Source organism: Eumetopias jubatus, unplaced genomic scaffold (genome assembly GCF_037043125.1).
Source record: "Eumetopias jubatus isolate StellerSeaLion01/CBP00866 unplaced genomic scaffold, mEumJub1_p1.0 scaffold_10, whole genome shotgun sequence".
NCBI lineage: Eukaryota > Metazoa > Chordata > Mammalia > Carnivora > Otariidae > Eumetopias > Eumetopias jubatus.
Window position 1 is genome coordinate 7,476,246 of NW_028274816.1, and position 12,229 is coordinate 7,488,474.

Sequence of the window (12,229 nt, forward strand, 5' to 3'; positions counted from 1 at the left end):
AATGACGTGTCTGTGCAGGTTCATCAGTTGTAACAAATGTATCACGCTGGTGAAAGATGTGATCATGGGGGAGGCTATGCCTGTGTGGCGATGGGGCCTATGTGGGAAATCTCCATACCTTCTACTCAATTTTGCTGTGAACTGGAGACTGATGTAAAAAAACAAACAACAACAACCACAAAGTCTATTTTAAAATTTCAAAAGCAGCTTACAAAACAATATGTTAAGACTTATTTCTGTCGAAGGCTGGGCAGGCTCACTGTGGTTGCCCCACTTGGGGGCAGGATCTGCCCTGCCTGGCCCCTCAGGAAAGGACATGAGGGTGTTTGGTATATACCCTGCAGATGAGGGGCTTCACAAGGCCTTGAAGGGGGAGCCCCAGGGGTTGCCAAGAAGGGAGCCTAGGAGCCTGGCGTTGCTACAGCTATCTTGTCACCAGGAGGATAGCTTGTCGAGAGAAAGAGGCAAAGCAGGGAAGCAGAACAGAGAAAGACAGAAAGTGAAAGTTAGAGACCAGATGACAAGGTTTGATTCTTTGGATCCAACTTGGCTTGAAGCTCGTCTATTCCTAGACTTTTCTGATAATAAATTCCTCCCCTGGCTTTCTGTTGCTTGTAACCAAGAGGGTCTGTGCTCCCTAAACACAAGCTCCCAGCTTGCTCACTTTGCAACGAGCCAGTCATTGGAGATGGATGATGGCACACATGTGGCTTGCCAGGCATATCTGGCAGCACTTGGAACCCTTCCTTGCAGTGGGTACCGTCAGCGTGACACATCCGGGAAGGGGCATCCTGGGCCTGCCCCCTTTCTGGGCCCGGGGCCTCAACTAAGAGTCCCCAGGGGCGGAGGAGGCTCCTGCTTAGGGGTGCTGCTGCTTTACCTCTGCCTAAAATTCTCCCCTCCCCACGCTGCAGTGTCCGCCCCTTTAGCCTTCTCTGTGGCTCCCTTAAACACCTCCTCTTCTGAGAAGCCTTCCTTGACTACCTGGCTGAGGGAGACCATTCTATCTCAGCTTCTGTTTGCTCTGTGAGTGACTCCCTTCTGGCCTCAATAAGGTCAGCACGGGGGCTGTGCCTTTCACCCCTGTGTCCCCAGCTCTTGGCAGAGTCTAGCAAAATAGTGGGAGTGGCATCAATCACTGTTTACCGAGAAAATGAGAATATGCACAGATAGATGGATACGGCTGGCAAGAGCCTATTCTGTGTGCAGACCATGAGAGTAGGGCTCTGTGCAGGACCTCTTTGGGGGAGCAGTATTTTCTTGCTTATACCAGGGGCGCACAGGGACACCAACCAGAGGACATACTGCAGTTTCAGGTTTTGACTGAGACAGAATTTTCCTTCCAATTGGGGGGGTCTGACCTGAAATCGGGTATGAAGCCAGGAGCTGGAGCCTAGGTTTCGCCTTCCAAGTGGGGTGTTGAAAGCCGAGGATGTCAGGGCACCTGGGTGGCTCAGTCAGTTAAGCATCTGCCTTTGGTTCCAGGTCATGATCCCAGGGTCCTGGAATTGAGGCTGGAATCGGGCTCCTTGCTGAGCGGAGAACCTGCTTCTCCCTCTCCCTCTGCTGCTCCCCCTGGTTATGCTCACACTCTGTCTCTCTCTGTCAAATAAAGAAATAAAATCCTAAAAAAAGAAAAAAGAAAGAAAAAGGAAAGAAAGAAAGAAAGCCGGGAATGTCAACAAAAGTCAAAACCAGGCCCACGACTGAGGAGCTGGAGAGCCAGCAGGGCTGAATACAGGGCTGGGGATGGGGGACCAGGGCCACAGGCCCAGCAGCAGGGGGCAAGACCCAGATGGTCGGGGATAATGCACAGACAACGTCGAACGATCCAGTCCACATGGTCGGAAACTTCTTTCCTCTCGCGGTATTGTCCAGTCCTTCTGAGTAAATCAAAGACAAGTCTCAACTTGGTGATGACGGGCCCCTAACACCTGTCTCTCTGTCTCTGTTAACAAAGAACCTCTGGCGGCCTCACCGTCAAGGCCTGTGGCAGACAAAGTCCTGTGAGGTGTACTAACAGCAATAGGTTTCATTGTGAGGATTTTTAGAGCTACCTTCCTCATTATAGCAAGTGATTCTGATTCTGATTTTCCATTTAGAGTGGTAATCGGAAGTTTCTTTTTCAAAGAAATTTACACAAGCGTAAGGGGGACTGCTGAAAGGAAAATGGCAAGTGGATGATGGAACCGGTGGCGGCATTGTGGGGCCCCAAGGGGAGCGGGTGTGTGGCTGAGCTGGAGGATGCTGGGAAGGCAGTGCTTTGCTGAGTTGCTGCAGGAGGACAGGAAGCATCTGGAGACCCCTGAGCAAGTACCCCTCCCCCACCAGCAGGTGGGATTGCAACTGGCTTTGCAGCTCCCAGGCAGAGTTACAGCCAAGGGAACCTCCAGAGCGAGGGGCATGCTGAGGAAGGCCCACCCTGACCTGAGCCTCCTGGCTGGCTGGCCCCGGTCCAAGCCTCCAGACTGATACCACGCCCCCAGGTCTTGCTGGGTGACCCCCAGTGACCTCTTGGAGTTCCAGCCCGGGATCGTTCTGTCTGCCCCGCCTGCCAGACCATGTCACTTGGATGTGGACACCCCAGGCCTGGTCCCGGAGCTGTCTCTGTCTCCCTGGGTGACCTTGAAGGAGTTCCTTCTCCAGACCTGTTTCCCACCTAGAAACAGAGATGAGAGAAATGATCTTTAAGGGCCCTTTAAGGATGAGAGGACCAGGGACATATCCCTACAGCCTCCTCTCCTCTCTCCCCTCCAAAGTCGGGCTCAGTGGGAAAGGCACAGGCTGGGGGTCACACTGGCCTGAGTTTAATTTCCTGCTCTACCCATTGTGAGCTGTGGGACCTCGGGCAAGTCACGTGAGCCATCAGGGTGTCTGTGTCCTCATTGGTAAGATAGGATAAGATTATCTCCTGAGCAGAGCTGGGCCGGCAGTGATCAGGAAAGCCTGGGACACACAGCTGGGCTCCAAAAGTGCTGGAGAGCTCTGGGTTTTCACACGCAGTGCCATCCTCCCATCCCGGCTCAGGTTCAGGCAGGAGAGCAGCATCCCAGGCACAGGGGCTCACCAGGTAACCTGACCCCAGCCAACAGGAGGCCTTCATGGGAAAAAGCCCCCTCAGGCTTAGGGCCTGGGTGCCCAGAATGGGGTTCCTGGACCTGGGTGAGGCTGGCACGGTGCTCCCACCTGGCACTCCCTGGGCCCTGGATGGGGGCGTGTGGACAGGAGGAAGACTGGGAAGGGAGAAGACACCTCTCTGCTGGAAGTATTGTGCACCACACTGTATGTGTTCAGACCCCAAACCTTGCAGTTCGGATTCGAGAAGGAGATTCCCACCCCTCACCTCGTGCCAAATTTGATTCCTGCATTTCTTGATTGTCCCTTTCTCTGAAGCTGGTTTCTCCCACGTTGCCCCTTACGTGGGGAGCTACCTCTTTGCTCTCCCAGCATCTTGCTGGAAACTCCTATTAAACTTTCCGGATTGGGCATTTTTTTCCTTCTGAGTGACTATTTGGGGCGCCCGAGAGTCGAGGTGGCATTTTACATTTGATGAAATGACTTATACAATCAGGAAGGTCTTCTTTACTATTGCAAATAGAGTCACGACCTTTTATTTTTCCACTGAACACTTTAATTTTCTCTGTGCCCAGATTTTCAAGCGGTCCAACGTCTCCCACTCAAAGTGTCCTTCTCCCGCAGTAAATTGAGAGACCTGAGGCTTTCTTTGTCCCAAGGTGTCAGGCTGTTTCTCGCCTCCAGAGCAGAGCCTGATTGGGCCACTCCAGCTGCTGCCACATGGTGTCGCTGTTGAACACCTTCTGGTGCAGTTTGGTGAAGGCCCCGTCCCTGCTACAGTGATCCCTTTGCTGAGCCTGGATCCCTGCACGGGCCAAACTGGTGCCCCGCATGAGGATGCCAAGTTATAGGCTCTTTAGTTCACTCTGATAAGCTCAGCCAGATGGTTTAGGTCTTCAGGGACTTCCAGCCTCAAGCACATATTGCCCCAAACCAGCCTGGACCATCGGCTTCAGGCCCGGTGTTGAACCTAGGTTATGGGTCCAGGCTCCCCCTCCACTCTGAGCTCCTGGTGTCCTTTCCTGATAGCGGACTCCAGTCAAGGGCATCCCAACCCACCAGAGGGGTTCCAAGAACATTGCCCCTCAAATGGGGAGGTGTTAAGCATTCATTCTCTGTTCTTCCCAGAGGCTGCACTGGGTATCATCCCCCACCTCTTTTTGGGGCTATGTCTATGTAACTCAGGGAGGCCCGTCAAGGGCCAGGTGCCTTATAAATGAAAACCCACCTGGACACTGAGTTATAGCATCCTAACCAGAGAATTGTTGGCAACTTCCCTTCCTAAAAATGCCTCGTTTCACAGAATCTTATGACCGGATGACGTTCTAGCCCAGTGTCCTCCCACCTTTGAAAGGGTAACATACACCCCACCTCGGTGACAAGCTGGCCTTGAGGAGCTATGGGTGAGCTTTTGTTTTGCTGCGCCGGGTCTACAGGCTAAGAGAGAAGAGCTGGAATAGTTAGGATGATGGAGGCGATCTTTGCAGGCAATGCCCAGGGAGGAGGAGCAGAGAGGAAAGACAGACAGCTGGTGGGGACAGCTGCCTGGAGGAAGTGGGTTAAGCTTTGTCCACGGCGTGCAATGTAAACCTCCCCTCCAGCGACGCACAAAAGCATCAGGAAGCTGGATCTTACGCTCCGGCATTTTGGCAGCTGGGTTTGTGGTTTCCAGACGAGGTGAGCCTGGCATCAAAGGGACCCACGACACAAGCAGAGGCTTCCGAGGGCCCCCGGGGAGCACCTCCGATCCACACAGATGGGGATGTGGAGGACCAGAGGAGGGGCTTGTCCAAGGTCACCCAGCAAGTTAGAGCCTCAAGTGGCTCCTCCCACTAAACACGACTCCCCCGCCCCCGCCCCTCCCCCCCCCAAACAGCGCCCTGAGTCGCGGCGATCCACCGTCTCCGGCCAGCCCGCCAGAGGGGCTCAGTACAGATATTCCCGGACGGTGAGCTCCTTCAGTGTGAAGCCCCAGGGGCTGGGCTTGCGGAGCTGGCTCTCCTGCAGCTTTTCCTGCAGAGACACGAAGTCCTTGCCCAGCGCGTAGGCCAGGCGCAGCATGGCGTCCAGCAGGGGGGCGTAGTAGCGGTGGCCCTCCCGGGCCTGCAGGCACTGGAGCGCCCTCTCCCCGGCCGCGAACGCCTCGGCCGGCCGCTCCAGGTCCCGGTGGCACACGAGCATGGCGCACAGCGCCGGGACCACCATCACGGGGCAGTGGGCCGTCAGCTTCTCCTGCAGGGGCACCACGCGCACCAGGATGTCCAGGGCCCGGCTGTACTGCCCCCCGCGCAGGCAGCCGAACGCCTCCCTGAGCTCGGGGCGCGTGAGGAAGTCGATGAACTCGCGGGACCGCCGCACGCAGCGGATGGCGTAGAGCAGGCTCAGGTACTCCTGGAAGGCCAGCTTGCGCTCAGAGATCATCTCCTCGGAGAAGTTGCCCATCAGGTGCTTCTTGGGGAAGACGATGTCTTCGATCTCTTCCCTGAACGTCTTGAGGAGGCTTTTCTGGAGCATCTCAAAGTCTGAATAGCGCCGTTCCAGTACGGCTTTGTTGCTGTCAAAACTCCCTGTCTGGATGATGACGATTTGGTACATCTGCAGTGTAAAGAGAGAGAGAGGGAGAGAGAGAGAGAGCATTTGACTACGTCCTAATGGAAGGTTTTCCCTGGCAGAGTGAGCCCCGGCAGATAAAAATAATGGTGATGATCATTTAAAGCGGAGCCCGAAAATGGGTTATCGTTCCATGCAATTCTGTTGTAAATTGCTATCAGCATCTGCTGAGCTATACAAGCGATTCGTGACAAGAGGCCACCTGAGAATAACAAACACAGCGGCACGGAGGCGGCTTGTGGGACCAGAAGCACAGAAGTGGGTGATGCAGGGCGCTCGGGGGTGCTCCGGACTTTCCATCGTCAAAACTGGGCCTCCGGTTCCTGAACTGGGGAGCTTGGATTCGGTCTGTGTTTCCCCAGCCGGCGACACGGGGGAGAGGTGGTTTTGGGCGGTATGCTGGCGGTGAAGTTCTATGGTAAGGAGATGATTGCTTTTCAGTTCTCTTGCAGTTAGAGAATACTGATGAGGGCTCAGGCTCCTTGGGTTATAATTCCGGCCCTGCCACGGTCTAGCTGTGTGGTCTCAGGTGGGTACGTGAATCGCAACGGGCCTCAGTTTTCCCGTCCATGAAATGAGGATAGTAATATCGCCGGGTGAGGATGGAATGCTCTGCAACCACGGGGGACTGGATTCAACTTGCAGTCAGCACTTAGCCCCCACTATTGTTATCCTGGTCCCAGTTAAGGGGCCAGGAGGGGAGAAAGGTTGAGCGTGGCTCCTACTTGGACCTGCACACCGCCACCACCAAGGGCTCAAATCCCATTTTAACAGAGCAGCCCTCCAAGCCCAGAGCTTGCCGCCAGCCATGGTGTAACCAGCTAGAATCTAATGACAGCATTTAGGTTTCCTTGTATTTACTTTCAAGATTACCTTTTCTTTATGCTATGTGATACTGGTTACCCTTTGAAAGAGTGATTTTGTGTTTTTAAAAAGCAATCAGATTTAAAGAAAAAGAGGTTAATTATTATCTATCATTATTTTATGCAATATATAATTATTAATAATAATATAAATGATTGGGGATACCAAAGACTGTGGCGAAGGGACACAGATGGCTAGTTCTGGCTGCCGTGGAATTCATCTGGGCTAGTTCCTTCTCAGGATCAGGGACCGTGACTCACTCCTCTCCAATTCTCACAGTGCTTAACGCAACGCCCAGCACAAAATCTTGCTTTTTGACCATTGTGTCTGTTAGAACTCTGTCAGTTAAGCTGCATCAGCCCATTTCATAGTGGGGCAAGTTGAGGCCCAGGGCCGGGAAGGAAGTGGTGAAAGGCTCGCCCTCCCTGCCTGATCTCAGCTTACCACAAACTTGGAGACTTTCCTCTCCTCGATGCGGGCGGACGCGACCTCAAAGAGCAGCTTGACGCGTCTCCAGCAGCGCTTCTCCTTCCGCCAGTACTCCTGCAGCTCCCCGGTGGTCATGCTGGAGTTGGGGCTGGGGCCGCCGTGAGCGTCTGGAGGGACGGCACCCGTCAGCACTTGCACCAGGTCAGTGCACTTTGGGGACAAGGGTCTGGGGAGTTGGCTGGGTCTGTTGGGGATGGGAAGTCGGAATCTGGAAGGGCCCTGCCTTTCCCTCTCCCCGGCCCCGCCCACCCAGACTCCTGCGCCCCAAACGCCGCTGCAGCCATCCCACCACACGCAACCTGAAATAGCCCCACGTCCCCCAGCAAGTTTCTCCATTGGGAAATGCCGCACATGTGTGTTGCGCCATCCACCTCCGGCCTGCAGACTGGCCACTGTGAGACCCATGCTCCTGAGAAGCAGGGATGGTGGCTGTTCCTTTCTGTACTCCCTAGGGCACTGACACGGTGTCTTTGCCCGGTGGGGGGGCGCCTGAGCACATGCATCAGCGATCAGTGGAGGGAGCCATTGAGGATGTTGGGCTCCAGGCTCAGCCTGCTGGGCCCCGCCCCACTGTCTCATCTCCTTTCCCACGTTCCCTGCTTTTGTTTGCACATGCTACACCATCTGCCTTAAATGCAGCCCTCCTATTTCCCTACCTGGAAAACTTACAGTGTCTCTTAGCCCTCAGGTGTCCCGGGCGCCATTCTGATCATCTTCCCCACCAAAATGCACCGATCATTGTGCATTTTATTTCAAGGGATGTGGGGGCCCCCCGGGGGCCGGGGTGCCCCTTCTCCACGGTGTCCTTCAAGACCCAGCACACATGTCACTTCGACTGTCCCCTCGCATTAGAGTAAGAGCCTCCCACCTTGTCCCTACAACCTTTCTGGTGACATCTCGAATTATTTTTCACAGATCTGTTTCCCCACCGACCTTGAGGGCCAGCAGTGTTGGATTGGTTCCTGTTTCCCCTGGGGCCAAGGACAGAGCAGGCATAGGCTCGGAATGAACGACCGCATGAATGATGAGTAAATCAGTTTGCTCCAGGAGATGGCGCTGCGGTGGACACAGTCGGGGCGGGGCTGGGCTGCTTCGCGCCCAGTGCTCTGGAATGTCCCCCTGGCTTCCTGCTGGAGGCACCTAGGGCTCTCACACAGGGGGGTTTCTTGAGCTAAAGCAGCCCGTTCTGGAGCTGCCCTTGGCGGATGAAGGATGGGACTGGTGGGCTGGTGGCTAGTACCCTGGCCTCCTCGCCTCCTGGATGGGACAACTCTGAGATACGTTCCCTACGGCTTGCCGAGGACCCGCGCCGGGACCGAGCCCAGTTGCCCGCAGCAGTAATCAACACCTTACTGGCTTCCTGCCCTTCCTTTCCTCGATGTATCCTTATGATTCCTGGGACCTTCTCCCAGAAAAACAACAGGCTCCAAGTTCTTGTGCCAAGTTGAGAAAGCTACCCCCTCTCCCATGGCACCTGTTGAAGTACCCAATATTTGGATTCCGAATATCTTCAAACCTCTATCTCTGACCAAGCCCCAAGCCCACCTAAGTGCCCTTCGGGTCCTGGACACGGGAGGTCTCGGCCAGCGGCTGATGCTTCCTGCTTGGTCCCTGCTGTGCACTTGGCTATGGGTCCCGTCCATCCAGGGCTCCCGGGGTGCTTGGGACTTGCCATGCTCCAAGGCTGCCAAGGGGACAAGAGACAACAGTGATTTCCCGCTCACGTTGGGGTTCCTGGTGGGTTCTGGGGTGCTAGGATCTGTGTCATAGTCCTCATGGCTGAGCCCTCCCCTGCCCACCTAGCTGTCCGCCCAGCTGTCACATGCGAGGCCTGGGTCTGTTGCCCCTTGGCTGGACTGATCAGCCCAAGGCCTTCTCTTATTGTTATGATGCTTCGATGATCAAGTTCTCTGAATCTTAAATGCGGTGATTTCAAGCCAAGGTAGTGGCTTTCGGGATTACTTGGGAGAAAGATGCTGGCTTGTCCTGAAGAACATTGCAATACTCCATTTATGTTCCACATGTAAATAAAATCTCAGTGCCCAAAGTAGGGGTCCGGGTATGTACCCTTCCCATCTCTCTCTCCCTCTCTAAGCAAACACTTACTGACGACTTGTGGAACACACTTCATAGGCACCTAGGTTCTTCACATCCACTTATTTCAGACCCACAAAAATCTTTCGTGACTCCCAGTCACAGAAGAGGAAACTGAGGTTTAGCCCAAGGTGACGCGGCTGGTGAGCCCGTCCCACGAGCAAAGCCGAATGTCTGTGACGTGTCAGTTCGTACGCTCTGCCCTCAGCACCCACTCGCTCACGTAACTGACTCTGTGTGCCGAAGGAGTTTTACCTCCATCTTGTGATAAAGGAACCAAGACTTGGGGCTGCCCACGATCCGAAGGCTGGTAGGTGATGGCCAAGGATGCAGGTGGAACCCCTCCTTGGGGCCAGCGGGAGGGCAGCCAGCAGGAGGGCCGAGGGCTAGTTTGTGCAGTAACTCTGTCTGTGACCCAGATCTGTGAATGAGAGGACCTGGTATCCGCAATTCTCTGTGCCTCAGTTTCCCATAAAATGGGTATAAGAACGGAACCTGCCATCACGAGGCTGGCGTGAAGGTTAAGTTGGGGAGACCATGCTCAGGGCTCTGCATACACCAGACGCTGTATAATAATAGTCCCTGCTATTGATATTGGACACCTGATAATACTTGGAGAAATACTTGAAATTCAGTGACTCTAAATTAAGGTGTAAATTGGAATAGACAAATTAGAAATGGGATGATGAGAATATTAGCTCAGGTGGAGTGAGTAGCTGGGGCACCCCTTTGGCACAGAACTCTGAAATCAGACGGGTGCAAGCAACCTTACGTCCTTCTTCACTCGATCCGAGGGAGGAGCTGCAAGGGGCACACGGGGCAGATCTGGGACGCGAACTCTGGTCTGCCGGCTCTGCTGCATTCCCGGCCCCGTGTCTGAACCCTTCTGCTGACTATGGCCTAGAGGTGGTGGGATTACTGCTGCTGTAACAGAGTCCCAGCTCTGTCCCTGGGTGTGACCGAGCCCATCCCGCCTCCAGGGCTGAGGGGCCCCCTGGATAGTCCCGGCCTGGGGAGAGCTGAGGTCAGCAGGGGCCAGGGCGCCTCCTTCGGGGGGCAGCTCTTGCTGGCTCAGGTGAAAGGAACCCTGGGCCATTCTCCAGGTGGTTCTGTGCCGTTTCCGAGTCCGGGTCTCCCCGGGACCCTCTGTCCAAACTTACTTTATATAGATGGGGAAACTGAGGCACAGAGCAAGGGCATGGCTGGCCCAGGGCTGCACACACTTGAGCCCGCTAGAGCCTGCACACCTCATTTGTGCTTCTCCCCTTAAGGAGTCAGGCCCTCCATCCTGACCAACTGTGGGTCCGAATGCAAGTTGTTTAGTATCTCCAGGCCTCAGTGTCCCCACCTGAGAAGTGTGGCCGCAAGCTTTGTCCTGCCGACAAGACAGTGGTTGGTAGGGGACAGGCTCTCTATATCCCGAGAGGTGCCCTGGCAAGGTGGTGAGGGGTCTGCATGCTCTATTACATAGTGGACTCTGGGTGGCCAGGGTTCTTGGAAGCCCAGTGCTTCCTGTGGGCACTCTTATGTCCCTGCCTCAGTTAGCTCATCTGTAGAATGGGTGACGGCGAGCCTCAGTTGTCCCAGCCCTTCCAGCTCTGCTGTCCTGTTCAGACGGCTGGTGCCAGGTCAGAAGCAGGGCACAGTTTTCCCAGAGACCCTGTGAGACCCCAGGAATCATAACCTTGGCTGGACGCACCAGTAAAAACCTGGGAGAGCTGAGTGTGAACCCAGGGCTTTGAATAAAAATCAAATTCAGCAGCCAGAGCCAGTTCCCTTATGTTTTCTCTTACAGGGTTGTCTGGGAGTCACCATGAGGGGAGTGAAAAGGAGAAAGTCATGCACTGGTGCCTGCATGGAGACTTGGCCATCTTCCCATTCCTCTCTAGGCCTCAGTCTCCTCATTTGTGAAATGGGGAAAACAGCCTGTCACTCCAAAAGCTCTTGGGGGATAATGACACATGGGGTTCTGTGGGTATTTCTCTCCCATCTCCATACCCTGTATAGTAAAGATTTCTAGATTTGATAAGAAAATCGTGCAAATGTTTGTGCTCTTGGGTGGGGGTCCTGTGCTCTGCCCAGGAGACAGAGCACCTTCCCAGCCCCCTCCCCATCCAGCCCAGCCCCCTCTCCATCCAGCTGTGTATGTGTGCAGACATTCTGCTCCTTCCCTCCCAGGCCCTGAGCACCACTCCTCCCTCCGAGGGCTGCCCCCTATGGTCAGGCATTCTTCTGATGGCTACACCAGGCTACATTCAGAGCCCATGCTACCTTCCTGAGGGGGCTGCAGAGGACTTTCCATCGGACCGAGACACTGGGTGGGCACACTCACATTTGGGAATCTCCCAGGGGTATGGGGGGTGCTGGAAGCTTGGAACAAGCAGGTCTCCTGTCTCTTGACATCAGAGAGTCCCATCTGGCAGGTCTGGGGCTGGGCCCTGGATTCTGCGTGTTGCACTAGTCCCCTGGGGCTATACTGACACGGGGGTTCTCTGGCACCAATTTTTGAGAAACACCGGTGTGGTGACTTATTCCCCAGCCTCAAGAGGGGTCGTTGAAGTATCTCAAAAGAATTGAGGTGGTGGAGGGTCGGGGGGCTGCTTCCTGCTCTACCCCAATGAGCTAAGGAGAGCCCTACACTTAGAGGCTGTCACCAACCCTTCCCTACCCCGCCCTGCCCCCAACAGGTAGTGAGGGAGGGCCACAGGGGGAGGGGGCTCAGGCCACAGGTGGGGGGGGGGCACGGGCAGAGACCCACCGAGGTTGGGATCAAACACTGACCTGAAGCCTCTCTGGCCCTGTGTGGGTCTGGGGGTCCCAGAGGAGTATCACATGGCCGTCTTCAGCTCCCCTCTGTTCCAGGCTCCGGCGAGCTGCAGCTTCTAAGTTCCCTGTTTGAAAACAGGAAATAGGCTGTGTGACCCGCTCTTGGTGCCCCAGCCCATTGGCTGATGACAGACAGTACGTTGAATCCTGTTGACTGGGGGTCCCGCAGGGCAGGGGCAGGGCAGAACAGGGCAAGGCAGGACCAGGCCCCGAGAGACCTAGTTCTGAGGGATCCAGCCGGGCCTCACACAGCCTTGCAGCTAGCTTGGCT

The 12,229-nt window shown here is 55.1% G+C and overlaps 1 protein-coding gene across 3 annotated transcripts; it reads right to left on the reverse strand.

Moving 5' to 3' along the window:
• Positions 1 to 3,578: 3,578 nt before the first annotated feature.
• Positions 3,579 to 12,029, reverse strand: SNX20 (sorting nexin 20). 3 transcript variants are annotated; one of them, XM_028093497.2, is made up of 5 exons: positions 11,914 to 12,029; positions 9,388 to 9,553; positions 8,584 to 8,722; positions 6,994 to 7,145; positions 3,579 to 5,670 (listed from the first exon to the last, which is right to left on the reverse strand). In XM_028093497.2, the coding sequence occupies exons 2-5, from the start codon at positions 9,391 to 9,393 to the stop codon at positions 5,002 to 5,004; spliced, it is 966 nt and encodes a 321-aa protein (XP_027949298.1). In that variant the 5' UTR covers positions 9,394 to 9,553; positions 11,914 to 12,029; the 3' UTR covers positions 3,579 to 5,001. The 3 variants fall into 3 exon arrangements, with proteins under 3 accessions (XP_027949298.1, XP_087883490.1, XP_027949289.1); XM_088027364.1 differs by lacking the exon at positions 9,388 to 9,553; XM_028093488.2 differs by lacking the exon at positions 9,388 to 9,553 and having other exon boundaries at positions 6,994 to 7,222.
• Between the last annotated feature and the right edge of the window lie 200 nt (positions 12,030 to 12,229).

Excerpts from the sequence above, each read along its gene's own strand:
- SNX20 (XM_028093488.2), bottom strand. The coding sequence starts at position 8,681 with ATGGACGGGACCCATAGCCAAGTGCACAGCAGGGACCAAGCAGGAAGC. Across the intron at positions 7,223-8,583 it reads AGGACCCGAAGGGCACTTAG|ACCCAGCCAACTCCCCAGAC; the intron begins GTGGGCTTGGGG and ends CATCCCCAACAG. Across the intron at positions 5,671-6,993 it reads GGAAAGTCTCCAAGTTTGTG|ATGTACCAAATCGTCATCAT; the intron begins GTAAGCTGAGAT and ends TTTACACTGCAG.